Source organism: Sminthopsis crassicaudata, chromosome 4 (assembly GCF_048593235.1).
Source record: "Sminthopsis crassicaudata isolate SCR6 chromosome 4, ASM4859323v1, whole genome shotgun sequence".
Lineage (NCBI taxonomy): Eukaryota > Metazoa > Chordata > Mammalia > Dasyuromorphia > Dasyuridae > Sminthopsis > Sminthopsis crassicaudata.
The window spans coordinates 344446997-344474627 of record NC_133620.1 but is presented as its reverse complement, the minus strand read 5'-3'; the positions used below and the strand labels follow the sequence as shown (position 1 = coordinate 344474627).

The 27631-nt window shown below is 49.5% G+C and overlaps 2 protein-coding genes across 6 annotated transcripts; one reads left to right on the top strand and one right to left on the bottom strand.

Moving 5' to 3' along the window:
- Positions 1–867: 867 nt before the first annotated feature.
- Positions 868–8283, top strand: GRN (granulin precursor). 4 transcript variants are annotated; one of them, XM_074261114.1, is made up of 13 exons: positions 868–1010; positions 4065–4209; positions 4490–4624; positions 4733–4817; positions 5304–5413; positions 5487–5631; positions 5733–5842; positions 6094–6220; positions 6362–6459; positions 6595–6819; positions 7018–7242; positions 7424–7654; positions 7745–8283. In XM_074261114.1, the coding sequence occupies exons 2-13, from the start codon at positions 4072–4074 to the stop codon at positions 7862–7864; spliced, it is 1749 nt and encodes a 582-aa protein (XP_074117215.1). In that variant the 5' UTR covers positions 868–1010; positions 4065–4071; the 3' UTR covers positions 7865–8283. The 4 variants fall into 4 exon arrangements, with proteins under 4 accessions (XP_074117215.1, XP_074117213.1, XP_074117216.1 ...); XM_074261112.1 differs by having other exon boundaries at positions 7018–7266; XM_074261115.1 differs by having other exon boundaries at positions 947–1057.
- A 165-nt stretch (positions 8284–8448) lies between these two features.
- FAM171A2 (family with sequence similarity 171 member A2) lies at positions 8449–19745 on the bottom strand. 2 transcript variants are annotated; one of them, XM_074261110.1, is made up of 8 exons: positions 19545–19743; positions 15302–15529; positions 14817–14909; positions 13056–13214; positions 12763–12939; positions 12513–12632; positions 10925–11057; positions 8449–10674 (listed from the first exon to the last, which is right to left on the bottom strand). In XM_074261110.1, exons 1-8 carry the CDS (start codon positions 19651–19653, stop codon positions 9213–9215), a joined length of 2481 nt encoding a protein of 826 aa, XP_074117211.1. In that variant the 5' UTR covers positions 19654–19743; the 3' UTR covers positions 8449–9212. The 2 variants fall into 2 exon arrangements, with proteins under 2 accessions (XP_074117211.1, XP_074117212.1); XM_074261111.1 differs by lacking the exon at positions 12513–12632 and having other exon boundaries at positions 19545–19745.
- Between the last annotated feature and the right edge of the window lie 7886 nt (positions 19746–27631).

Genomic DNA, 27631 nt, shown 5'->3' with positions numbered 1-27631 from the left:
TCCAGTCTTTTGGCTTGGGGTACTGCGTTTATATTGACAAAATTAACCTTTAACCTGGTACTCCGGCAGTCCCCCGGCCCTGCTCTCTGCGCCCTGGCGAAGCTGGCCTCCTCCCAGGTTCTAACTTTTCCGCCCAGCTGACTTTCCAAGGGCCGGACAAGCTGTTTCCTCTTGGAGCAGCTCTCATCCCACGCTCCCATGACAGAGGGGGCTGGGACAGATGAAAGAAATCCCTTCTTCCCCTCCTGCTTCTAGAACACCCCAAGCTGCGGCTGTCATAGCCACAGCGGATACAGCGAACTCCAGGACTGAGAGGAAAAGGCCAGCTGTGACTGCGGGGAGTCACTTAACCTCGTCTGTAAAATGGGGACCAGAGCAGCGCGCGCCTCCCGGGTTGGTCCCGAGGAGGGACTGTGCGGCGCTCCGCACCGCGTCCGCACCAGTAGCGCCGAATTTATCACTAGGATTGTGGTGGTGGCAGAGGGGCAGCACATCCCTTATTTCTCTGGGCCTCAGTTTCCCGGCTATGTAAAAGGTGGGGGTCGGGGGAGGCTTGGAACAGATGCTCTTACAAGTTTCCTTTTCTGGCTCCAGGTACAAAGGATCAGCTAAATGGATGATAAAAAGTACTTCTGGGGGGGGGGGGAGGGTCAGAGAGGTCACGCGACACGTCCAAGTTCGGAAATGGGCAGTAGGTGGGGATTATCACAGTCTCCGATCCTCCCCCAACACGCGCGGAACCCCCGGCAGCCCAGAGATCACGTGACCAAGCCGTCACATGACACGCTGGTAATTGGGGGGTGGGATGGGGGTGGTGGCGGGGGTAGGAGGGAGTCCGGTTTCTCTCGCCCCTCTGGGGATGGGGCAGCCAATGGCAGTGGGGCGGCCCGGAGCTCTCGGCCAATAGGGAATGGGGTGGGCGGAGTCGGAGTCTCCAAATCCGGCCGGGGTCCGGTGTGAGTGCGGCGGCCCCGCAGTTTGTGGCCCTGGGCAGTGAGGGGTGCACGCAGGTAAGCGGGGCTGACCCGCCGTCCCTCGACCTCCGACGTTTCCTGAGGTGGGGGACCCCGGACTGCGGGACTTTGCTTGGGGAGTGGGGGAGGGGTTAATGGGCTCTCCATGCTTGGAAATTGGGAAGAAGGGCTTATTAAGGATTCAGTCTCCAGTGGGGTGCTACTGGTGAGCGGTGATCTCAGAGGTTTCCTTCCCTGGAAGAAAGGGAGAGTGCTTCCGAGATCCCTCCGAAGTTAGTGTCCCGGCCCCCACCTCCTTTTAAACTAGGCACCCTGGCATCTTCGGGGGACCTTCCCCCGTGCCAGCCCAGTGTACTCTTTCCTGGGCTTCTCTTGGCCATGACTTACTAGGGCAGAGTCCCCAGAACCAGGAAGAAGGTGGTGGAGAACCTGTTTCCCCTCCCCCACTCCTGTCCCTGGAGAAGGGTGAGGAGACTGTCACTGGGTCTACAATTAAGCCTTGGGCAGCCTGGCACAGCCGCAGGACTAGGTCTCCCTTCATCCCTTCCCCTTTGTGGCTCCCTACATTCCTAGAAACTGAATAAGGACTGAAACCCTTTGGGAGTCTGGGTCAGCGTTCAGCAACTCGCTAATGACTTTTCCTTGCCTGTGGCTCACCCTCCTCGATGCCATTTTACAGCCTGGTGTGCAAGTCCGTTTAGTTGGAGCTGACAAAAGCAAAAATAGGAAAAGGAAGGGGGATGAGGTTGGGAATTAGTGTTACTAAAATGTGATTACTCCCTTCATGCTACCGTGCAGTACAATATACACAGCTCCCACGTTCCTTTTTTGCAAACTCAGTTGTATTTCTTCTGTGCTTTTTTTAGGAGGAGCCTGAGGTTGGGCTTGTATGGGGCAGGGCCTCAGGTCCCAAGAGGAAGAGAGAGGAGCAATTTAGTTCAGTAAAAGCTTTCATGTCCCCTTAGGGGAAATAATTTTGTAGAGGCTGGGAACTTAATGTTTTAGGTGTCTCCCAGTGTAGACCTTAACTTTCAGAGAGGCAGAAAGAAGCAGATGGAACACCTGACAAGTGTTAATGAAGCAGAGGGGAGACAGGCTGGACTCTGGAGGCTTTGGATTTTTCTGGGAAGAAGGGTTATGGATGAGAAAATGAGTTTCATGACTCATCAAAGTGACTTCTGTGATGACCAGAGCAGAGAAGGATGAAGTGATACCTGGGAGTTTGTGGAGTTTAACTGTGACTGCTTACTACTACTGTAGTGTCCCAGCTACTGAACTAAGCTGGGTTTGGAGGGCTTCATCTCTCCTTGTCCCTCCCCCATCTCAACTTGGGGATACCTGGCTTTGAAGAAAACTTGATCTCTAAGAGGGGGAGAAGGGGCAAGAAGGATAGCAACCTCAGAGACCTACCTTGAAGCTCTACTCCCCTCTCAAACCCCTATTTCATCTGTGGCAGGAAACGATGATGGCACATTTTCTTTGGCTGTTAGTCTTAGTGGCCCTGATTTTTTTTTTTTTTCCCTATTCCCTCATCTCCCCTTCAATTATTGATGGAGGGGGTGAGGCAGGTAAATTTAGAGAAATTAGAGATAGAATTAAAACAGAAACATATCTCAGATTGCAAGAATCTGGCCTCTTTCCAACTTCTGTGTCAGAAACTTGTTTCATTGTTTTCAGTCACGCCCAACTCTTCTGACCTTTTTTGGGATTTCCTTGACTAAGACACTGGAGTGGTTTGCCATTTCCTTTTCCAGTTCATTTGACAGATAAGGAAACTGAGGCTGACAGGGTTAAGTAACTTGTCCAAGGTCACACAACTAGTTGGTTTCTGAAGCTGGATTTGAACTCTCGTTTTCCTGGCTCCAGGCCTGGTGCTCTATCCACTGTGCCATCTAGCTACTCATGATCTTGGAAAGAAGTTCCCTAGTACTTCCCAACTTCTTGTCAGTGCAGTGAGAATAACATAAAGCCTTATCTCCACCATAGGCTCTTAATCCAGAGCTGGGCAAGGGAACCCTTAAAGAATTTCCTGCCCCTGCATCTCTCCATCCTTTGGGGAAGTTAATCTCACCCCCAGAATCCTTCTTCCCACCTCTCCCCACTCTATTGAGATTAGTTTTTTTTCCTCTTTGAACTTAAAGAGATGACCTAACAAGTCTGAGCCAGTAACACTGACATGAGACTCAGTTCCCTCTGCTGACTCATGGTGGGGAGGGTGCGGGGGACGATCAGAGACTCAGAAGCAGCTGGTTCAATCTAGATTGGGGCAACATTTCAGTGCTGGGGATTGGGCGCCACAGGCCTTGGAGAAGAGAGATCCTAGATGGACACAAGGGCAGTACAGAAGGTGGAGCAGTGCGGGAGAGCTGGGAGAGGCTTGTTACATGTGGACTAGGGCATAAACTCTTCTTTAACCCTTGGCCTGTTCAGGATTGGAGGGAGGGGTGTGAGGAGAATGTGGTTGGTGGGGAAAGAAGAGCTTTGACTCACAGACTCTTTGTACTTCCCTTTTTGAAAGTTTTCCAACCACATTGTTTCCGGTATAATCATGTGAGCCTTTCCTCAATAAAATAGAGCCTTGAAGCAAGTTTAAACAAGAAAGACTACTAGGCATGAGGCTAGCAATGGGGAATGGTTCCCTTTGGGGGACCTTTCCATCTGGATGGCTCCCTACTTCCTCTTACCGTATTCCCTTTTCCCTCTTCCCCAGAGTTTAGGTTATAGCTGCTTGATCCAGGAGATAAGTTTGAAGGCCAGCTCTGCCACTGGCTACATAGGAGACCTTGGGCTGCATCCTTGAGCCCCTTAATATCTACATCAGTAAAATAAAGGGTTAAACCAGATGACCTCTGAGGTCACTTCTTTCAGTCTGTGATCCTGACAGAGGTGTCAGGATGTCCTCTTCATGTCCCCACAGAAGACTGTATGTAGAAGTTGGATTTTATCCCCCACTAACCCTACTATGTCCCGTGTCCTGCTTGATACTTCAGGAATCGTGACTGTTCATGTAAGGTTTGAGTTCTGGGTGCTTGGAGAGCATAAAAGAGAACCTATGGTTGAATTAAGCTTTGGCTTAATTTTGGCTGACAGGTGGACGATGTGGAAGCTGGTGAGCTGGCTGACCCTGGTTACGGGGCTGGTGGCTGGAATTCAATGCCCTGATGGGCAGCTATGTCCTAAGGTCTGCTGCAGGCAACCAGAAAGAACAGGTTACCATTGCTGTGATTCATCTTGGGTGAGTCCCCATCCTGGTACCCAGGAAGATGTTGCTAATCCCTTCTAACCTTGGCTGCTCCCCAGGTCTCCAGAGTTATTTTGTCAGCTTCTTGCTCACAAGTTCAGATTACTGGGCAGACCCATTGGTGAGAGTCCTGCTCATCTTAGCCCCTTGGATGTAGGGGGTATGAGAAGGAAATTAGAGAGAGACCTGTAGAGTAAGGAACTAAGCCTCCTCCCATACCTGCTTTTTTTTGTTTTTTTGTTTTTTTTCCCTCCCATCTCATCGTCTTCCTTAGGATTCACAGCCATCCATATCTGTAGCAAAAAATGCACAACATGGCATCATGTGCCAGGGAGATGCCCATTGTCCCACTGGCTTCTCCTGCGTCTTCACTCCTTGGGGGAACTCCAGCTGCTGCCCCTACCCAGAGGTAAGGACTGAGGGCGTGGGGATGGCCGAAAGGGGCTGCAGGGAATGGTTAGTAGTCTCTCCTCTTGTTGCCCCTGGACAACGAATTCTGTCCCTCCCCCCCTTCCAGGCGGTAGCATGTGGTAATGGGCATCGCTGCTGTCCTCGTGGATTCCACTGCAGCCCAAATGGTCATTCCTGCTTTAAGGTACAAGGTATGGAATAGCTGGGCCTCTGGTAGAAAGGGAGGAGCGGGAGTATTAAAGGCTGAGGAAGGAATTTGTCAGAGGAGGTAGTGAGACAGGAAAAAATGCAGGATTTGAATCCTGGCTTTGCCACTTGTTAACTGTGTAATTATAGGCAGATCACTCTGGGACTCAGTTTTTATATCTGTTCATTGAATGGATTGGGGAGTAGACCCAGGTGAGAACCCACATGTGGGCTTCATGGTCTCCATCTGTTAGAAATAAGCACCAGGGAGGGCAATTTAGCATTAACCTGGTGTGCTCATTAGCAATCTGAAACTGGGGGGAGGGTAAACCTGGCACCAAAGGCAGTTTCCGTGGGGGGCCCTAGAATAAGTCTGGGGGTCCGCCTGCTAATCTTTCTACTCCAGTTTTGGCCAGGTGGGGAGAAAAGACGTTTGGGGTGGGGGAGAAGTGATCAGTTTAGGGAAAGATCCTGCTTTATTGTTTTAATAGATGCCAGCTCCAGAGCAGTGAAGTGCCCAGACAGCCAGTTTGAATGTCCCAATGACTCCACCTGCTGCATCATGTCGGATGGCTCCTGGGGCTGTTGCCCCATGCCCCAGGTACCTATCCTGGAGGACGGTGGGAAGGGCTGAGGTCTGAACGAGGCACATAAATGATGTACATCTTCCCCAGGCTTCTTGCTGTGAAGACAAAATTCACTGCTGTCCCCAGGGCACCTCCTGTGACCTGGCTCGTGCCCGCTGCATCACAGCCAGTGGTGGCACCTACCCATGGGCACAGAAAACTCTTGCTAAAAAAATTCAGCAGGACAGGGAAGGTAAGAAACGTGGGGCAGGGAAGGGAACTAAGAACTTGGCTTCAGCAAAGGTCTTGTTGGGGGCCTCTTTCCGTGATCTTAGCCTTTTTCTCCTCTTTCAGCCCTGATGGTCACCAAGGTGATTTGCCCAGATGCCCATTCCCAGTGCCCTGAGGGCACCACCTGCTGCCAGCTGCCCAGTGGATCATATGGCTGCTGCCCATTGCCAAATGTGAGTGTGGAAGGGGTCTGGGGATTTCTCCCCCTTCCCCCTCCCAAGCTGGGGCCCAGGTAGGCCACAGGACTCCAGACTTTCCTTAATAGACTCAGACTTAGTGTGAGCCCCTGGGCCTCTGAGCCTTCAGGCCCCAACTCTGCCACACTTTGCCCCCTGGCGGTGAGCGTGGGCAACAACACTGGGTGGCCTGCTCTTCCCCTCTCCCCCCCCCAGGTGCTTATACCCAGCCTTCCCCCCTCTCCCAGGCCGTCTGTTGCCAAGACCAAATGCACTGCTGCCCTCAGGCCACCATATGCGACCTGCAGGAGGGTAAATGCCTCTCCAAAACAGGAGGTGCCACTGACCTCCTTACCAAGCTGCCTGCAGAAACAGGTACCTGAGGAGAAGGGGTTGGGGAGCAGGAGGGTGGTGGGAGGGGGAGAATGTACAGATTCACTTCGCCCAGGGCAGAAAGACAGCGCTTTGTGCCCCTCCCCCATCTGTCCCTGACTATCACCTGGCCCTCTCCCCCAGTGCAGGAGGTGAAGTGTGATGGACAGATGAGCTGCCCAGATGGCAACACCTGCTGCCGCCTGCAGTCCGGAAGCTGGGGGTGTTGCCCGTTTCCTGAGGTACCTGGGAAAAGTAGAGGGAATGGAAAAGAGTGGTGGTGGTGGGGGGGGAAGAGCCTCAAACTGGCTGGGTCTCCTGCTCCCTTGCAGCTCTGGGGATGACCTTAAGGTCAAAGGTACTCCTTCACTCCCCAGGCCGTGTGCTGCGATGACCACATCCACTGCTGCCCCCATGGCTACACCTGTGACACAGAGGCGGGCCAGTGTAAACAGGGGGCCCTCAGCACGCCGTTGCTAAAGAGCAGCACTTCCCTCACTACTGGGGACAATGTCCCCTGTGACAACAGCACCAGTTGCCCCCCCAGGACCACCTGCTGCCTCCTGGAATCGGGGGAGTGGGGCTGCTGCCCTGCTCCAAAGGTACAGTGGGGCCCATTGTGGTCTGGGAGGGCTTCTGCATTCTCCCCACTCTCTTCCAGCTCTCTAAGGAGTAAAGGCAATCCCGGAAAAGAGCAAGATGGGAGCACTCTGAGAAAATTCAGGGATTGGCCATGAGCTTCTCCCCTCCTAGACAGCAGCCTGTCCTGAGTCCTTGCCCTTCCTCCTCCCCCAAACTAGGCTGTGTGCTGTCCTGACGGCAAGCACTGCTGCCCCGAAGGCTATGTCTGTCACCCAGAGGGCTGTAAGAAGGAGCACCACGTCGTGCCCTGGATGCCCAAGAGGCCAGCATCCCAGCTTCTGGCCTCTAGCTCTGTGGATTGTGACCAGCACACCAGGTGCCCGGATGGACAGACCTGCTGTCCCAGCCTTCGAGGGGGCTGGGCCTGCTGCCAGCTTCCCCATGTGAGTCCTAGCCCCCCTCCCCAGGTGGGGCTCTTTTCCTCCTCTCCTGGGGTCTGCTGGGAAAAAGGGGCAGTGGAAGTTCCTTTCCTTGGGTTAAAGGCAGCTTCTGGGGACCATTCTCCATACAAGTGAGCAGGAGGGGAAGCCAGAGCCCCAAGAACCTCATGCTGACTTCTTCCAGGCTGTGTGCTGTGAGGATCGTGAGCACTGCTGCCCATCGGGCTATACCTGCAATGTGAAGGCCAGGTCCTGTGAAAAACAAGGATTGGAAAAGCCCCCCACATCCTCCCAGCCCCTGATGGTGGGGATGGACAGCGGGGACGTGCAGTGCGAGGGCAGGAGCTACTGCCATGACCACCAGACCTGCTGCTCAAACAAGGCGGGAAGCTGGACCTGCTGCCCACTGGAAAAGGTCTGTCTGTCCCCCCCTTCTCCCCATGGTTCCCGTCTGCTCCCTGGTGAAGAGCCTCGTGGCCCTCATGTGCTGTCTTTCTCCCTGCAGGGGGTGTGCTGTCCCGATGGCCTGCACTGCTGTCCCAATGGCTTCCGCTGCGGGGCCAAGGGCACCAAGTGTTTTCGAAAGAAGAAACTTCGGTGGGATAACCTCTGGACGCTGCTATGAGTAGGACAGACCCCGAGGGCTCGCCGCTCTCTTCCAGGCACTCCGCCCCTGCGGCAAGGACACCGCTGGGGAGTTTGTCACTCGGGCCTCCTCAGCTGTGGCTTCCCCAACACTGGGTCTTCTCAGCCCCTTCCTCTCCACCTTCCTCATCATGGTCATTCAACTTCCTGGCAGCAAAGCCAGTCTGGGCTTTTCCCCTCCGATCTCCGCCTCGGCCCCCAGGGGCTTGGGTGGGCAGCACAGAGGCCAGAGGCAAGCCTTCTCACTATGATTTTCCATGGCCCTAGTCATCTCAGTTTGGGGGGAGGTTCCTCTGGACTTAGAGGGTTCCATTTGTCTGACTGCTCTTTTCTCCTGTACTCAAGGGGGATGTTTGAGAGGGGCTGACACCGCAATAAAATTTATACAGTTTGTTAAAATGCTTGTCTATTGCTGGGCTGGGCTGGGCCGGGCCTGGGCGAGGGGCACGGACCTCTCCCCTTCCAAGGGGCCTTCTGGAGTCACTGTGTTTGGCTCCTAGGATGGGGGGCCCATCTCTTTCAGTCCCTCCCTTCCTCCCCAAGAAAGAAAAATGCCAGCATCAGTCAGAGTCAGTCGTATTTATGTATTGTCTCTCAAGCCAGCCTCTTGGTTCCCACCGTCTCTCCCAATGCAGCCTGCCTGGGGCACTCCTGGCAGCGGCCTAGACCAGGTTCTAGATGACGTGGTGCCAACTTTGCAGGCTGGTGAATGAGCAGCACGCATGCCACCCCCCCCTCCCCTTTTCCCCCACTCCTGGCCCAGGGATCCCGTCCTCCTTAGAGCACCCCCTCCCCTCCCCCGGCTTGGACCTGTCTCCCTACCCCCATCTTCCCCACAATAGAGCTTTCTATATACAGGGTATTTGTACAAATGATGGAAGTCTCTCCCTTCCCCCCAGCCTCCAAAAGGGTTTGTGTTTTTTAGGGTTTGGGGCCCGCCATTCCTTTTCTGGTACCTTGAAAGTCCTAGCCCCTCCTAATGGGCAGAATGGGTCAGGGAGAGGCCAGGGAGAAAAGGCACTTGGGGAGGGGGGGAGGACCCCCAGAGGAGCCTGGTGTGTGGGGAAGGGACAAAGCTCTCCCCTCCCTTTTCCCCCCTTCCTTCAGTCTCCGTTTTCCCCCACCAGCCACCCTGCCCCGTCCCCTGAGGCTTCCTCCTGGCCACTCCCCAGGTCCCCGGGAGAGGTGCAGCCCCTGGCCCGCTCCCACCGCAGCCAGCCCCGGAGGCTGGGTGCTTCTCCGGACGCCTGGCCCCGGCACTGCTGTGTCGGAGGAGGGCCCGGGCCGGGGCGCCCCCACGGCCACCACAGCGCCTGCCCTGGGGGCGGCTACTTCACGTTGAACACCATCAGCGGCCTCTCCTCCCTCCTCTGCCAGGGGCTCTTCTTGTCCCCGGCCTCATCGCCCGCCTCCACGCCCAGCTCGTCCTCGGGGCTGGTGAGGGAGTCCCGCCGCAGCTCGCTGGCGCTGCTGCGGGAGCTGTCTCCCCGGCTGCGGCCCCGGCCCCTGGGCACCGTGGCCGCCCGGCCCTCGGGGGCTACCGCCTCGTCCAGCAGCGGAGTCAGGGAGTTGTCCTCGGGGGAGCAGAGGCCCGTGCGGCTCTCGCTGCTGCTGGGCTCCGTGTCCTCGCTCAGGGCCAGGCGGGGCGGCGCCGGCGGGGGGGCGGGGGCCGCGGCCGGGGCTCGGTCCTCCCCGCGGGGGCCCTGCGGCCGTCGCCGGGGCAGGGGCCTGGCCTCGTGCACGTCGACACCCGAGTCCAGGCTGGCGTCGGTGCTGCGCCCCCCGCTGCTGCCACCTGCCTGCAGGTCGATGTAGGAATGGCGCACCTGCGAGTTGGAGCGCCCATCCAAAGACACGAACCAGGCCCGGGGGTGGGGCTTCACCCCCAGCTCCAGCAGCTTTTTCTCGGTGAGGGCCTGCAGCTCTCCGTTAAGCTGGGCCATGGTAGACTCGTTGAAGAGGACGGGGATGGTGACGGAGCCGCTGACCGGCGTGGACCGGGCGCCCGCCCAGCTCTCTCCGCCCTCCCCGCCTGAGCCCGGGTGGCCCTGCAGGAGCTGGCGCTGGGGGTCGGGCTGGGGGAAGGGCCGGGCCGGGCCTTGAGCGGCGCCTTCGGCCGGGACCGACTCGTCTCCCGAGGCCGTCCCCGATTCCCCCAGCCTCACATAGTGGGCGGGGATGACCAGGGTGGGCATGACGTTGCGGTAGACGCTGTCCTTCAGGTGGTCGATGGACCCGCAGAAGATCAACTGGCTAGCTTGGCTGAGGGACGGGGGGCGCGACAGCTGGTCCACAGACTGGGAGAGCAGGAAGTCGGGGGCCTTGCCCTCCGCCGTGGCCTTGTGCCCTAAGAAGTGGTCAAAGGGCGAGGGCAGGGGAGGGGGGGATGGAGGGTCATGGAGGTAGGGGGCTCCTCCCGAGGCTCCCCGGCGGTACTCGTCCAGGCTTGGCTCCAGCCCCCCGGGACCCTCCACCGAGCGGGCTCCTTTCAGACCTGGGCCCTCGGGACCCCGGGCACACGGGGGCTCCGCCGACGCCCGGCCAGCTGGGCGGGGCTTGGCACGGAAGAAGTCATCGCGGGAGCTGGCCAGGTCTCGGGAGCTGGAGAAGGCCGAGTGCAGGGCCCCGGGGGGCGGAGCTTCAGGATCCCCTGAGGAGGGGGGCTCCAGGGAGCCCCCACAGATCAGGTGGAGCTGAGACATGGAGGTGGCCTGGTCCTTCTTGTTGCTTTCCAGGGGTCCAGAGAGAGGCAGCTTGTGGAGCTGCTGCCGTGGCTTCAGGCAGCGCCTTCTGTGGAGGAAGGGGACATGGCATGGGCACTGGGGAAAGGGAAGAATGGCCTTTCCCCTCCTTACCACGTGCAAAGGAGGATACCCAGGTAGGGGAAGAAGACTGGGGTATCTGGGAGGGGTAGTGAGGAGAGGTGGGGGCCAAGGTGTCTGAAGGATTGTGGGGAGGAGGCCCAGGGCCTCCCGGGGCTTGGGAGGCACGGACGAAGGAAGAGGGGCTGGGGGGCGGCGCCAGGGAATTGTCCTCCAACCTGCAGTAGTAGATGAGGAGGCAGAGCAGACTGAGCACAAGCAGAGCCAGGGCCCCCAGGATGGTGAGCAGGAAGATGGTGTGGTACGTGCTGATGTCTTTGATGCCCGATGTCACAGTCACCAGTCCTGGGCCTGGGGAGAGGCAGGACCCGATAAAGAAGGAGGGACGAGGGGGGCCCAGCCTCTCATCCCCTTCCCCAGCTTTCTCTAGCTGCTCATGCCTGAGACACAGGACAGACTCCATGGCCCTCCTTATACACACACTCAGGCTGCCAAAATCCTTCAGTCGTCCTCTGTCTGGCATTTGAGGCCTTTCACAAGTGAGTACCACCCTAAGTTTCCAGCCTTATCATCAACTATTACTGTCCTTCCTATGCTTTACACTCCAGCCAAAATGGTCAGCTAGGGGACACCGTGTATGAAATGCTGGACATCTTCCTGAGTTTAAGTCTGGTCTTACTAGCTGTATGACCTCAAGCAAGTTTCCTCATCTGTAAAATGGCCCAGAGAAGGAAATGACAGCCACTCCGGGGTCTTTGCCAAGAAAACTCCACTCTTGTTTGCCTCAGCTTCCTCATCAGGAAAAAGACTAGAGAAGGAAATGGCAATCCCTCCAGTGTCTTTGCATGAGTCTGACGTGACTGAACAATGACTGAACAACAGCAAACTGATCTGGCATACATACTTAGGTATGTGTATCTATATATACGTATATATAGATATAGATAGATAGATATCATCTCTTACACTCTTCCCTAAGCCTAAGATGCCTTCCAAGAGCCTTCATTACTTCTTTGCATTTCTACTCATTTTAAAAAACCTTCAGGTGCTACATTGCCATGTAGAAGTCTTTCTCTGGTCCTTCCCTTACCTCCCAACCCCAAATATAAGCCCTTCCCCCTCGGACCAACCTCTCTGATACATCCATCTCTCATAATTCTATCCACATGTGTCTTATCTGCAGTGGACTGTAAGGTCCAGGACAGCAGAGACTATGTGCTCTGTGGACGCTATCAGGGCAGCGAGGTGGTGCGATGGGTAGAGCACTGGCCCTGATTCAGGAGAACCTGTATTCACATGTGGCCTCAGACATTTCCCAGCTGTGTCTTTTAACTCCCATTGCTTCCCCCAGGAAAAAAAAAATATATATATATATATATATAAAATTTGTTGCCTCCAAGGGCCTCGCACTGTGCTCTGTGCACAGTAAGCATGAAGATTTCTCCTCTTCAGTCTAGGAGTGGAAAGAAAAGGACTTTGCAATCCACTATTGCCACTTCAGAAATGCGTGATCCTGGCCAAGTCCCTAAGGTTTTTGTTTCAGAGTTGAGGAAAGAGGCTGGGTCATGATGAAGGGGCAGAGATAAGGGGGGGAGCCAAGGTGTCTGGAGGAGAAGTGCCTCGGTTTCTTCAGGTGTAGAACGAGAGGCTGGGCCAGCGGACCCTTTCAGCTCTGAGCCTGCGAGCCAATGATCCCTCATGTCCCTTTCAGCAGAGGCCCCAGCCTCTCCTCTATGGAGAGGCTCTAAGGAGCCCCTGTCCAGGGCTAGGGCTGGCCTTCTCCCCCTCTCCCCACTGGCTCCTCACCAGAATAAGCAGGGGAGGCCAGGGCAGCGGCCCAGTAACCCAGCTGAGGGGAGACGAAGGTCCAATAGAGCTGCCGTCCTTCCTTTCTGATCATTCCCGTCCCATTCCGTACCCAAAGTCCTGGGGGCAGAAAAAGAGGCAAGGAAATCGGGGGAGTCACTTCAGACCTCACTCCCCAGCAATGCTTCCCTTTCTTGCTCCTTTCCTCTCCTCTGCCCATCTGGCAACGGCCTTGCAGCTCAGGACTTACCGCTCTTGGGGTCAAATCTCCAGGCGGGCACGCTGCTGGTGCCAAGGGCTCGAGGTCCCGGGGGGAGGGGCAGCGAAAAGTGGACGGGCCCTGACAGAGGCACCTCGGTGCCATTGCCGGTCAGCAGGTGGACGCTCACTGCAGCCAGGGGCGTCAGCTCCAGCCAGGAACTGTTGGCTGCGGGAGGATGAGGATATGGGGTGGAGGTGGGAAATGCTGCCATGTCAAATAGACATCCCCCTTTTCCCACAGTCCCCTCACTGAGGTCATCAACCCTCCCGAAGCTGCCTTACCTGAACTGTTGCCTTCAGTGCCCAAGAAGGCAGGGAAGGCTCTCATTTCCTGTTCTGTGTTGGCAGGGGTAAGTGAAGCCCAGAGTTGGCTGTAGGTGGAGCTTCGGGGCAGGCGAGCTGCCCGGCGTTGGAACTGAACCCATGGCTGTGAGCGGGCACCTGGGACGGGCAGACAGGGACACAGAGGGACGCACGAGGAACCGGTGTTTGCAGATTGCACACTGTCTCCCTATCAGCATATGTGAGTGCGTGTCTATACATATGTGCATATGCCTGTGTCTGTGTAGGTACAAATGCACACACCGGGCCTATGCTCTAACCTTGTCTGTGACAGCTCTGGGAAGCAGTGAGCCAGGAAGAGCCAAGCTCCAGTGCCTCCCCATCCCTCGTCAGCAGCAGGAGCTGCCCAAGTCACTTAGCCTCTAGCCAGCCTCTGTCTCCTCCAGACTGAATCTGTTTGCGCCTATATCTCTTTGTACCCCCAGCACTTAATACACATCTGTCACGGGATGTTGTTTAGTCATGCCCCCCTCACTTTCCATGGGGTTTTCTGGGCAAAGATACTGGAGGAGTTTGCCATTTCCTTCTCCAGTGGGCAAGTGACTTATCCAGGGTCACCAGCCAGTACAGTTCTGATGCTGCATTTGAACTCGGGTCTTCTTGACTACAGGCTCAGCGCACGGAGCCATCTAGCTGTCCCCGTCTGTCCCCCAGAAAGTGATAATAAATGCTGGTTGACCTGACTTGTAGACAGGAAGACCTGGAATTTGAGGGATGGAGTTGGAGGAGGACTTTACCTAGTCCATTCTAGGTAAAGAGTATTGTATTATCAAGAGCAGGGGTGTAGGAAAGGAAGGTTAAGGACAAAATAGTGTAGAGAACATGCTCGTTTAGCTGGAAAGTTGGCTACCTAAACAGTATATGAGATGAGGCTGCAAGGTTGTGGGGTCAGATTAAAGTCAGGCTTTGTAAGTTCTGTACTTCATGGGAGCTACATGGGGAGTAGAGGAGTGGTACATTAGCAAAGACTGCTAAGGTCTTTGAAGGATGCATTGGAGTGGGGATAAAGTAGAGGCCCGAAGACCATTTAGGAGGTTAGCAACATAGTTTAAGCAAAAAGACAAGGGGGTGGGGGCAGCTAGATGGCAAAGTACACTAGCCCTGAAGTCAAGAGGACCTAAATTCAAATCCAGCCTCAGACATTTAACACTTATTAGTATGGGATCCCGGACAAGTCATTAACCTTAACTGCATCTCCTTCCCTCCGCCTCCTCTCTCTCTCTCTCTCTCTCTCTCTCTCTCTCTCTCTCTCTCTCTCTCTCTCTCTCTCTCTCTCTCTTCTCTGTCTCTCTCTCTCTCTCTCTCTGTCTCTCTCTCTCTCTCTCTCTCTCTCTCTGTCTCTCTCTCTCTCTGTCTCTCTCTCTCTCTCTCTCTCTCTCTCTCTCTGTCTCTCTCTCTCTCTCTCTCTCTCTCTCTCTCTCTCTCTCTCTCTCTCTCTTTCTCTCTCACATAAATAATAACAATTTTAAAAAGAGAGAGATGGGAGCTTGAAGAAGAAAGGGAGAGTCCTATAGAGGATTGATAGTTCAGTGCTCAATGGCTGATTGAAGGTTTGTGAAGGAGTGGGGATGGGGGTACCACTGAAAATTATAATAAGGAAGGAGAGCTTCCTTAGAGCTGAGGAGACTTGTGTTGTGTGCTCCAATGGAAAAGGTCAGTCAGGATTCTGAATTCGAGAAGGTATAAAGGAGGCCATGTTACCTGGGGAGCCTAGCAGAATGTGTACGAGGTCCTCATAGAGGATGAGGGTGGCAGGACGTTCAGGAAGCAGGTAGAGGCTGACGGAGGCATATACTGTAAGAAAGGGAGGTGCCATCTGTTCCAATAGGGTGCTTCTCCACCTGATTTCCCACCCACCACATGGAACCCCTTTCCTCCTTCTGATCAGTTTAGGAGGGTTTAAGATGCATATTTGCATCCCTCCCCCTCATCCTTCCCCACTTCCTCTAGATAGAGGTACTTTCCAATTCAGAGAAGGAAAAGGGACCCCTCCCCCTACACTCCCACAGCTTTAGCTGTGAGTTATCTGGGCCTCCCCCACCCCACCAAGCCCAGCCTGGGTTGCAGCTGCTCCAACAGCAGGGGCCCCTCAAGTCTATTTTGGGAAGGGGCTGAGGGTCAGCTGGTCAGGGAGGAGTGGGGAAATAATGCTCTCTTCCAGCTCCACCCAGTACACCCACACTCACAGGGCAGCTTGTCGACTCGCCAGGGCACTGAGTTGGTGAGGAAGCCAGGGCGGGCAGCAGTGACCAGGACCCAGGTGCCCAGGCGGTAGTTGAGAGGCAGTGTGGCCACCCCCTCTGCATCTGTGGTGCCTGTGGCCAGCAGGGTCCGATTCCCAAACACATCAACAGAGGCCCGTGCTAGAGGGGCTAGTTCCCCACTGACATACACCTGGACCTTGATGAGTACCTCTGTTGGGAGAGATAAGAGTCAAGGTCTAGGGAAATCAAGAACTGGGGAGCTGTCCAGACTGAGAGAGAAATATGATGTGGGAATGTAATGAGAGAGGTAGAGTACAATCAGAAATTTAGGGAGGTGTGGCAGGAGGGATAAAATGTATGAAAAGGTGGAAAAAGGGGGTTTATAATTGGGGGATGGCAGTCCAAGAGCTACAGAGCACTATTTGGAGAGAGGAAATTTGGCAGAAGGAGAAATGGTTTGAATATAGAGCAATCAAGTGCAGGGAAAAGATTGAGACAGGTTTAAGGGGAGAACTGAGGAACCTCAGATGAGAGAGTGAAAAGCCAGGTCAGAAAAGTGGCGTGCTTTAAAGGGCTGAGGGATTCAGGTGGAGGAAAAATTGAAAGGAGTGATTTCAGAGATTAGATGACTTTAGATGGAATTTGTGGTTGGAAGTAGTTTACTCATTCAGTCTCCAAGTCACGATCCTGCAGTTCATGCCTCCAGAGAATCCTTTGCTTTGTGGTCCCCTACAGAGACTCCAGCACTGGGGTTTCCTTCTTTTGCACCTATGGGAACCCTTCAATTTCTAGACATGTCTCCTGGCACTCCCTAACTCGCAGTTTGCCCTTCCCTGGGAGCTGGCCAGCATCACCCACCCTCAGCCAAGCTGTCGTTGCTATGACAATGCCCTCATTCCTCCTGGGAGGGCTCTGTGTAGGAGCTGGGGCCCCAGGGGAAGGGAAAGAGGGGGGTTGGGGGATTGTTACCAGAACATAAGGGGAGGGATCCCAGGTGTCCTGCCTGCTCTAGCCAGACACTCCCTACACGCAAACACACACCACACACACACACACACACACACACACACACACACACACACACATCTTGGGAGTTCAAAGTTCCTCAAAGTTCATTCTGCTAACCTTGAACATTTATCCTCTGCTCCTATCTGGCCAAGAGCTGAAAATGTCCTACAAAGAGCAAGCATTCTTAAAGATCAGTAATGGGCTGGCAAAGAAATGAAAAACTGAGGTGCAGGATCAGGAGCCTGGCTAACCCAAGCTAGTCTATTTTAGGGGAAATCCTCATCTATAAAGAGATATTAGATTAGAGGGCTTCTAAGGGGTTTTTAAGATGAGATCTTTGAATCTGAGCTGTCATTATTTTGATAACTATTTTAACATGATTGGTTTTCTTTGCAAACTTACATATTTTTATTTTATGCATTTAAAAACATTATGCTGGGAAGGAGTCCATAGATTTCTTCAGATTGCCAATGGGGCCATGATATTGAAAAGGTTCAACAATCCTACTCCATAGCTAGGATCCTATAAGCCTCTGGTTAGCATCAGTGGGGGCAGGTTCTGAAGGTGGAGTATGAGAGCTCTCTTGGTTGTCAGAAGCACCCAGAATGGCTGATAAGTGCTTCCTAGATTTGGCATCTAGCTCTTGGGCATGTGTGGCTAGCCCTGCCCCTAGCATCCTAGCCCAGCCACACATGCCCAGGAGCTAGTCTTTCTTAAAGCCTCCAACCCTGTGATTATCCTTTTCCTGCTCTGTAGAGGTCTACAGAGGTCAGTCTCCTCCCTCCCCTGGAATTCTCACCTAGCTCCTCCTGGTAAAAGCCTCTTTGAGTCCCTCACTGTGATGATCCCCAGAGATGGCAGGGCCCTCAGTCTCAGGAGGAATTCAGAGAAGCTTTTAGTGGGGTTGGGCCTTGTTGGGAACAGCTGGACTCAACAGCTGGGAGATCTGGGGGGGGGAGAAAGGGGACACTTGGGGGTCTGGAATGTAGCCACTTTAGGGAATGTCCCAGGCTCCAGGGCCTCAGCCTCTGAGGTTTCCCAAAAAGGCAGCAGCATTCAAAAGGAACGGACCAGAGATAGGGGTGAGGGAGGAGACAGAAAGAGGCAGAGAGACACAGAGAGACAGAGACAGAGAGAGACACAGAGACAGAGAGATGGAGAGGGAGAGAGAAAAGGAAAGGGACAGAGACACACAGAGAGAGAAAGAGAGAGAGAAGGAGAGAGAGAGAGAAAGGAAGACAGAGACAGAGACATAGAAAAAGACAGACAAACATACACAGAGAATAACCTGAGGATTTACCAAGATCTAAAGTGATAACCAAACCAAATATCTTATAGCCTAAGAGTTTTGGGGCAAGCCCGCATCCTGGACTCTGCTACTGTCTATCCCCTATCCCTATCCTGCTACACTAGAACCTGACAAATAGCCAGGAATCCTGTACACCAAGGAGACTTTTCCTTTGGGAGACTGATGAGGAAAGGCTATGTCATACCAGCAGAAATCCCCAATATTTGAGAGTGGGAAAGGAATATTCCAGTTTAGAAGATATCTGAGATATCTACCACCCTAAGGAGACAGTCATAAGCTCTCAGTCTCCCTGTGACCCCAGTTATCCCTGGTTTGTTATGGAGAAATACTTTACTCAACTTCTCTTCGATCCCAGGTTCTTTCCCCACCCCCAATACTTAACTTACTATATTTCATTTTTACCCACCCCCAGGGGCTCAGCTCTGTCTTTTTCCAGAAGGAAATCCTGTACCCTTTCCCAGCCAGACTCCCCCTCCCCCTCTGCTTTTCCTGCTGAGCTCTTGGGGGAGGGAGGGGAAATACTGTGCTCAGAACAGCAAGTTAACCTATCTCCTACCCCCAGCCCAAGTCCCAGAGGTTCAGGAGATGGAGGAGGATTGAGGGAGTCACCTATCTGATGGGGGAAGGAGGTGAACTTCACCCCAATCAGCAGAGATTCCCCTTTATGGGAAGGAGGGAAGAGGGGCAGCAGTTGACAGAGGTGTGTGTATATATGTGTGTGAGGAGGAGGATTAAACACATCCGGCCTGGGATGGGCAGGGACCAAATAATGGGGGCCCAGTGCAGGAGCCCTGTCAAGGGAGCTTGGGAGGAAGTCTATTTCTTTCCCCCAAACCATCCTTGTAAGGAGGAGATGAGGGGAAAAGGGAGGAAGTCCTAGCTTCTATACTACCTTACAAAGCCTGAGCCCAAGCAAGTGTCTCCTCCGTGAGGGGAAGAAGATGTAGGGAAACTGAGGCACAAGAAGAATGGTCCAGTCTAGGTTAGTTGGGACTCAGGCCATCAGCCTCTCCCACCTCCTATTTTCCTTCCTGTCCCATAGTACAGTTCTCACTGTAGGTAGATCTGTGATTTCTTATGTAGAATACACTGATGGGTCTCAGAGAGTTCACAAGGAATGCAGGCTCCCGAGTTTCCCCTGTTCTAACGTCCTAACTTCAACACAAATATGCTCCCTCTTCATCAACACTAATTTCGAGATCGTACATCCCTACATTCAATCCTGTATCGAGGTGAGAGGTGGTCTCAGAGCGCAGAAAGAAGGGGGAGAACCAATGGGGGTATCCAATCTGTAACAGTGGGCTGATGTCAGGGCCCAGAAGGTAGGGGGAGGAGGGAACCAATGGGGGTATCCAATATCTAACAGTGGGGCTGGTGTCAGGGCCCAGAGGGGACCAATGGGTGACCCAACATCTACTAGTGGGGTTATTTGAGGGATGGGGGACCAACTGAGGGATCTCCACACCTCGCAAAGGAGTGGGTGTCAGGCCTCAGAGGGGACCGAGGGAAGATCAACCGGGGACCCCTCATCTAGTATCTCAGGCAGACAATGGCTCAGGCAATATTTGCCTGGATGGGCCAAAGGGGGAAGAAACCCCCAGGGAGGGGGTTTTGGGGAGCCCCTGCTCTCCCCATTGTGTCTCCCTTCCCAACACCTCGGCCCCGCCCCTGCTCCCCATTGCCCCTCCAGCATAGGATCCACGCCCCCCAATGGAGAGAGGATATCTGCCTGGCCCCCTCCCCCCAGCTCCAATAGCTTTCTGGGCTTCCTAGGGGAGGGGGCTGGGGTGGGATTTGGGGCTGCAGGAGAATGGAGGAAGAGAGAACGAGGGGGGGGTTCTGCAGGGAGGATGGGGGCCTGGAAAGGCTGCGCTGCCCTGCAGCCGCCCCGGGGGCCTCTGTACTTACCCTGTGGGTTGGGGGGCTCCGGAGGGGACTTGCCCCTAGCTCGGGAAGCGTCTCCAAGGAGCAACGGCAGCAGCAGCAGCAGCAGCAGACGCCCGCTCCGCGGCGGCATCCTGGTAGCCCCGGCAGCTAGCGGCCCATCCCGTCCGCCCGCTGCCCGCTGCCCGCTGCCCGCTGCCCCTGCCGCTGCCGGCCCCAGAGCACAGGCACAGGCACAGGCACAGGCCCGGCCACCGCCCGCCCCTCCCTCCTCCTCCTCTTCCTCCTCCTCCTCCTCCGGCAGACAGCCCGCAGCCCCCGCCCCGCGCAGCCCCGCTCCGCCGGCTCCCCGCGATTGTCTCAGCCCGCCCGCCGGCCCCCCCTGCAGGCCGCGCCGGGCAATGCCGCCCCCTCCCCTCTCTTCTCCTCTCCTCCTTACGCCCCCACCCCATCGGGTCCCATCACCTAGCACACTCATCCTCCTTCTGACAATATCCCAGCCCCCGATAACAACCTCCGGCCTCCTAGTTGGAAGGGAACCCTGAGGTCAAGTTCAGTCTTGCATTTATACTCTACAAGGTCCCTGACCAGTGGTGGGTCCAACTTCTGAGGGAACTTCCTGTGGTAGGGAGACAGTTCACTACTTAGGGGGCAGTCCCCCCATCTGCCCTTCCACCCACCCATCCACTCATCCATCCCCCCATCCATTCATCCTTCCTTCCTTCCCTAGATTGGATTCTGAGCCACTTTATGCCAAAATCTGCCTCATTTTAAGGTTCCTTCCATTAGTTCTCATCCTATTGCCTCATTCTCATCCTGAAAAGCAGAATAAGACTGTGACTTTCTTATATTTGAAGGCAGGACTCTTTCTTTCACCTACCCCCAGACCATCTAGTCCAACTAACCTCCTCCCCTTCTGTCTATCCCCTATCTATCTCACTTTCTCTTTTTTTTCCCCCTGAGATCCAGGGAAGCTAAGTGACAATAACTAGCACAGTAATCACATTTGTTCAGAGTCACATAGCATTTATATATTACTTTAAAGTTCATATTCCCAACAGCCCTGTGAGATGAGTATCATTATTATTCCAATTTTACAGAGAAGGAAAATAGAAGTAGAGAGGTCACACAGCTAGTGAATGTCTGAGTTGGGATTTGTACTCATTTCTTTTTAATTCCAAATCCAGCACCTTGTCCATTGTATCATCAAGTGGCTGCTTAGTTAATGAGCAAATATTCAAGTTCTGGTCCTCTGATTCCAGACACAGTGGACCATGCACACTTCTTCCGCGGCGGCATCCTGGTAGCCCCGGCAGCTAGCCCGCTGCCCCTGCCGCTGCCGGCCCCAGAGCACAGGCTCTCTTCCATGATTTACCCCTACTGCTGATGAGCGCACATGGCAGAATGTTGGTAAAACCATGAATTGGTTTAGTCATTCTGGAAAGTAACTTGGAATTGTCTGTGCCCCCATAGTCACTGAATTGTAGATATCCTCTGACCCAGCGATACCACCATTTGTACAAAATTTATAGTAGCTCTTTTTTGTTATAGGAAATGATTGGAAAACAAAGAAGATACCCAACCACTGGAGAAGTGCTGAGCAAATTAGGATAAAAGAATGTAATGGTATATTATTATACCAGAAGAAATGATGAAAGGGACAATTTCAGAGAAACCTGTGTGAAGATTTATAACCGGACAGAGTGAAATATACAGAGCAACATAAAATTATGCAACATAATAACAAGTGTTATAAATAAAATGGGGCACAGGAAATAGAATGTCAGATCTGGGATCAGAAAATCTGAATTCAAATCTGAGGACCAGTGGTGGTCCAAATTCTGAGGGAACTCAGGCTAATTACTAGCTCTACCTCACCCCGAACAAGCCACTTAACCCTGTTTCCTCATCTGTAAAATGATCTGGAGAAGGAAATGGCAAACCACTTCAATGTCTTTGCCAAGAAAACCCCAAGTGAGGTTACAAAGAGTTAGACATAATTGAACAATAATAACAACATTGCAATGAAAAACAATTTTGAAGCACTTAAGAATTCTGATCAATGAAATACCAACCACAATTTCAGAGGACCATTGATGAAGCAAACTACTACTTCCTGACAAGAGATGGATTTAATATGCAGAATAAAACATACATTTTTGGACATAGTCAATGTGAAAACACATTTTGTTTGACTATGTATATTTGTTATAAGGGTTGTATTTTTTTCTTTTTCAATGGGATGAGAAGAAGAGGAAGACTAGAGAATAGGATAGCACCTCCTCCTGCTTCCCCCCCAAAAAGACAAAAAGACAAAAGAAACCTTGATGTATTACATATATATATATATATATATATATATATATATATATATATATATATATATATATATAGGAGAGAAGAAAGAAAAGGTCTGAAAGAAAAAAGGGAAATGGGACAGCTTTGAAAATAACATTTGAATTTGATATACATATTTTAAAGCTCAAGTTGCACATAATAATAGCTAGCATTTATATAGTGCTTTAAAGTCTGCAAAGTACTTTATAGATATTATCTCTTTTGATTCTGGGAGATAGGTGCTATTACTGACCTCATTTTACAGAAAAGGAAACTGAGTCAGAAATGATTAAATGTCTGCTAAATACTCAAAGTCACACTTCTAGTAAGTTTCTGAGGCTGAATTTGAAATAGGGTCTCCCTAACCCCAGGCCCAATATTCTATCTATGGTGCCATTTTTATTGTTTACTTTTTTTTAAAAAGCAAGCCATGTATATAATAAAGACTTGTGATTTCTTGTAGAATCTTTTTTTCTGTCCTATTTTATATATAAACTTTCTTTTAGGAGAAGGGTGCTCATTAAGTTGAGAACAATTTAAAACAAAAGAATTCCCATTATAAGTCACTTTAAAGTTTGTAAAGTGTTTTCCTAAATACAACCCTCTGATGTATTCTTTTCCTGATTTTATAGATAAGGAAATACAGGTCTGAGTGGTTGAATAAGTGGCCTAAGGATGGAATCATCCTGGATTCCTGGATGTCTGGAGTCAGAAAAACCCAGTCCTGGCCTCATTTCAGATCATGGCTCAGACATGTAACCAGCTGTATGATCCTGAGCAGGTTGATGAACCTCTCTTTTCTGCCTCAGTTTCTTCAACTGTAAAATAGAGATAATGATAGCATTTACCTCTCAGGGCTGTTGTGAGAAGCAAATGAGACAATGCAAAAATGGGACAGATGGTTAAATGTTTCCTTGTTTTCTTCTTTCATTCCTTTACTCCATCCTCCTTCCTTTCCTTCTATCTTTCCTTCCTTGCTTCTCAGGGCAGCTAGATGGCACAGTGAATAGAGCATCAGCCCTAGAGTCAGTTCAAATCCTGCCTCCAATATTTAACATTTACTAACTATGTGACCCTGAGCAAATCATTTAACCCCAAATGCTTCACAGGAAAAACAACAACAATGAACTGGACCACAGTGCAATAAAAATTACATTCAATAAAAGACCAAAGAAAGATAGACTAAAAACCAATTGGAAATTAAATGATCCAATTCTAAATAATGAGTGGGTCAAACAACAAATCATAGAAACAATAATTTCATCTAAGAGAATGACAACAATGAGACAACATATCAAAACCTATGGGATGCAGCCAAAGCAGTTCTTAGAGGAAATTTTATATCTCTAAATAGGTACATGTATAAAATAGAGAAAAAGAAGATCAATGAATTGGGCATACAACTAAAAAAGCTTGAAAAAGACCAAATTAAATCCCTCAATTAAATACTAAATTAGAAATTCCTAAACTCAAAGGAAAGATTAATAAAACTAAAATTGGTTTTATGGAAAAAAAATCCCAACAAAATAGATGTTTTTGATTAATTCGATTAGAAAAAGGAAAAAAGACAAATTTACCAACATCAAAACTGAAAATGGTCAATTTGCCACCAATGAAAAAGAAATTAAAGCAAATAATTAGGAGCTATTTTGTCCAATTGTTTGCTAGCAGATCTGACAATCTAATAAAAATGGATGAATATTTACAAAAACATAAATTGTCCAGATTAACAGAAGAGGAAACAAATTATTTAGTCTACATTTAGAAAAAGACATTGAACAAGCCATCAGTGAGCTCCCTGAGAAAAAATCTTCAGGGCCAGATGGATTTACAAGTGAATTCTACCAAACATTTAAAGAACAATTAATTCCAATATTATGTAAACCCTATGGAAAAATAGGTAAAGAAGGAGTCTTGCCAAATTAATTTTATGACTCAAATATGGTACTGATCACTAAACTGGGAAGAGTCAAAACAGAGAAAGAAAATTACAGACTAGTCTCCCTAACGAATATTGATGCAAAAAATGTAAATGAAATGTGAGCAAAAGATTACAACAATTTATCAGCAAGATAACACACTATGACCAAATGGGATTTATACCAGGAATTCTGGGCTGGTTCATATCAGGAAAATTATTGCCATAATAGACCATATCAATAACAAAACCAACAGAAATTATATGATAATCCTTGGTTTCCTCTTTCCTTCCCACAATCTGTTCAGTAATTCTCCAATGTACAGTGAATCCTCTTAGAAAGTGTTTTCTTTGGGGGCTGTTCCCTCCCTGGTTTCCCTGTTGAGTTTGATGATTTTCTTTCTTCTTTCTTTCTTTCTTTCTTTCTTTCTTTCTTTCTTTCTTTCTTTCTTTCTTTCTTTCTTTCTTTCTTTCTTTCTTTCTTTCTTTCTTTCTTTCTTTCTTTCTTTCTTTCTTTCTTTCTTTCTTTTCTTTTTTTATTTAATAGTATTTTTTTCCAATTACAAATATAGATAGTTTTCAACATTCATTTTGGTAAGATTTTGAGTTCCAAATTTTTCTTCCTCTCTCCCTTTCCAACTCCTTCCCTAAGAAAGCAAGCAACCTCAAATGGGTTATATATGTGCAATTATGTTGTATATTATTAGTCACATTGAAGAATCAGAACAAAAAGGAAAAAATATAAGAAAGAAAAAATAAAAAACAACAAAAGTGAAAATAGTATGCTTTGATCTCCATTCATACTCCTTAATTCTTTCTCTGGATGTCAACCGCATTTTCCATGAGTGGGTCTTTTGGAATTGTCTTGGATTATTGTATTGCTAAGAAGAGCTAAATCTATAGTAGTTGGAGTTTGAAGTATTTCTATACAAAATTATGTTTGTATATGTATGTACTCAATACTTCATCCACCCTAAGTTGAGAAATTCATCTAATGCCCATACCACATCATTTATTCTATCCTCAAGCATCTCAATTCTGAAAAATAGCAAGTTCTACTCATTTTTTCTTTCTCTTTTCTATACGTGTGTATTCCTGCCACTCTTCCTTCTTTTTCTCTTCTTAAAACCTTCAGGACAGAATCAATCCACCCTCACCTTCAATGCCCTTTGAAAACATTAAACTTCTGAAAAATTTTATGTCTTTTCTTCTTATTTAGATATTAGCACTTCATCACCATACAAGGCCTTCCAATTGTTCAAGTAAATTTACTTTCCTAGTTTTCCTTTTCTCTTTTTTGTACTTTAAAATTTTCCTGCAGTTCTTGTCTTCTTTTTCCCTTTTTTCTTTCTTTCTTTCTTTCTTTTTTTTTTTAAATACACATTGTTTTATGAATCATGATGGAAAACAAAATGTTTTGGAGCAAAAAGGAAAAATCATGGGAGAGATAAAACAAATTAAAAAGAAGTGAATATAGCCTGTGTTAATTTACATTCCTTCTCCTTAGTTCTTTTTCTGGATGCAGATGGCATTTTCTGTCCAAAGTCTGTTGGGACTGTTTTGAATCACTGACCTACTGAGAAGAACCAAGTCTTTTACACTTGATCATCACACATTCTTGCTGGTATTGTATACAATATATTCTTGGTTTTGCTTGTTTTGCTCAGTTCATGTAAACTTTTCCAGACCTTTCTATAATCAGCTTGTTCATCATTTTTTATAGAACAATAATATTCCATTATCTTCATATATCACAACTTGTTTAACTATTCCCAATTGATAGGCATATACTCATTTTTCAATTCTTTGCTACCACAAAACATGCACCTCTGTTTTGTTTTTGTTTTTTTTTTCATCAGAAATGCTTGAAAGTCCTTTATTTCATTAAAGATCTTCCCTGTAGGATGATACTTAGTTTTGCAGGGCAAATTATTCTTAGTTTTAATTCCCTATTTTTTTTTGTCTCTAGAATATTGTATTCTAAAATCTCTTCTCATTTATAGTAGGAACTGCCAGGTCACATATAACCTGATCTCAGTTCTTTGGATGCTTGCAATGTATTTTCTTGGATGTGAAATTTTAGCTGAATTTTAGTGGGTTTTTTTTTCTTTTTTTCTTTTAGTGTTCCTTTCAGGAAGGGATTGTAGATCCTTTTTATGTTTAATTTGCTGTCTAGTTCTATTAGATGTGAGCAGTGTCCAGGCTTTTTTCTTTTTTTAATTATAATTTACAAGAATTCCAGTGATTCTTAAGTGATTTCTCCTTGACATTTTACATATCATTTATTTTTGATATCATATATCTGATATCAACTCCTATTTTTCAGTGTTTTTTGGCAAGACAATTGGGTGAAATGACTTGCCCAGGATCACACAGTTAGTGTAATGTCTGAGGTTGCATTTGAACTCAGGTCCTCCTGAATCCAGGACTGGCACTCTATTTATTATGCCACTTAGCTGTCCCTATGGTTTTGTTCTAATATATCTTGCTGTCTCAAGGTTTCTGTTTGGTCTATTCTAATTTTCAGGGAGTGGGGAAGGTTAACCAATCTCTCTTCTGAGACACTTAATAGCTCTTCAATTCTTTCCTGCAGAATTTGTATTCCATTTTTTAACTTCTTGTTTCACTATTTCTAGGCATTAACATAGTCCCTGTAGAAAACCCATTTTTCCCTTTGAGTCTTTACTTGTAGATGTTTATGGCATTAGATTCTCTTTCTACAGTGAATTTTGGGGCATTTCTAGAATTGCGATCATTGCTTGGTAATTTGTTTACTTATCTCTTTGGCTTTAGTTTATGATTTGGGACAGGCTCTGGACTTGTTCTCTCTGAAAGTCAATTTGGTGCCTTTTAATTTAAGCTCCATTTCTCAGGCTGAGACCCTCTTGGATTTCTGAGGTCCAGAACAATGGATCTTTAAGGACCTCTAATGGCATCTCAAATCAGAGAACTAGGGATCTTGGCCTGGTTTGAGTTCTGACTCTCCTACTCTGGTTGCTGCTGCTTTTGGTCTCTAGGTGTTATTTCTAACCATCTTGGAGTTTGTGACGGCCCTGTCATTTTCTTAGGGAAACTCCTACTTTTGTTGCCTCTGGACATAAGAGTTCTATAGTTTATGCATTTTCTTGGCTTGTGTCTGGTGAAAGAGGGAGGCAGCTGGTTTGTTTACCTACACGTGTGGTAGGGGACTGGGGAGGGGGAGTATGGCTTTGTTTGTGGTCCCCTTTCCCATTGCCTATGGGTCTGTAGGACTGACGTTTTGTATACTTTTGGATTGGACGGAGTCACCTATCTTGATTTTGCTTTGAGTTTCTTGATCATTATTTGATATGGTTTTGTTTTCAGGATGTTTTTTTCTCTCTTAGATATGTGGGAACTGATCTTTCTATTTATTTAGGCAGACATCTTGTCTAAAAGTTAACTGGTTAGAAGGCATTTTAAAGATTTATAAAGAAATTTCCTTACAAAATCCTGTGAGGTGAGTAGTGCAATATTTCTGTTTTGCAGATGAGAAAATTGAGTCAGCAAGATAAAATGATTAGCCAAGTCACAGATTTGTGTTAGGAGGAGAACAGGGATCTCGCCTTAGTCCAAGTCCAACACTCCTTCCATAACATTCAATTCTTTGGGTATATTTGCTTGACCATGCAGTAACCCATCAGTAATCCAGGTCACATTTTTCTGTCCACCATAATGAGACTTTGCCAAATGCTGTGCTGATATCAAGATCTCCCTATTATACATCTTCCCTAAGCAGCACATACCTTTCCTGCTCTTCTTTTCTAAATATATGTGGGAAAAGCCCCTTTTCTCCCATTCAGTACTTTCTGCACATTTCTTCTCATTCTTGGCTTTA

Coding starts and splice junctions, on each gene's coding strand:
- GRN (XM_074261112.1), top strand. CDS start 4,072: ATGTGGAAGCTGGTGAGCTGGCTGACCCTGGTTACGGGGCTGGTGGCT. Junction 5,414..5,486: donor GCTGTTGCCCCATGCCCCAG/GTACCTATCCTG, acceptor CATCTTCCCCAG/GCTTCTTGCTGTGAAGACAA. Junction 5,632..5,732: donor AATTCAGCAGGACAGGGAAG/GTAAGAAACGTG, acceptor CTCCTCTTTCAG/CCCTGATGGTCACCAAGGTG.
- FAM171A2 (XM_074261110.1), bottom strand. CDS start 19,653: ATGCCGCCGCGGAGCGGGCGTCTGCTGCTGCTGCTGCTGCTGCCGTTG. Junction 15,530..19,544: donor GGAGCCCCCCAACCCACAGG/GTAAGTACAGAG, acceptor CTCTCCCAACAG/AGGTACTCATCAAGGTCCAG. Junction 13,215..14,816: donor CATTCTGCTAGGCTCCCCAG/GTAACATGGCCT, acceptor TGCCCGTCCCAG/GTGCCCGCTCACAGCCATGG.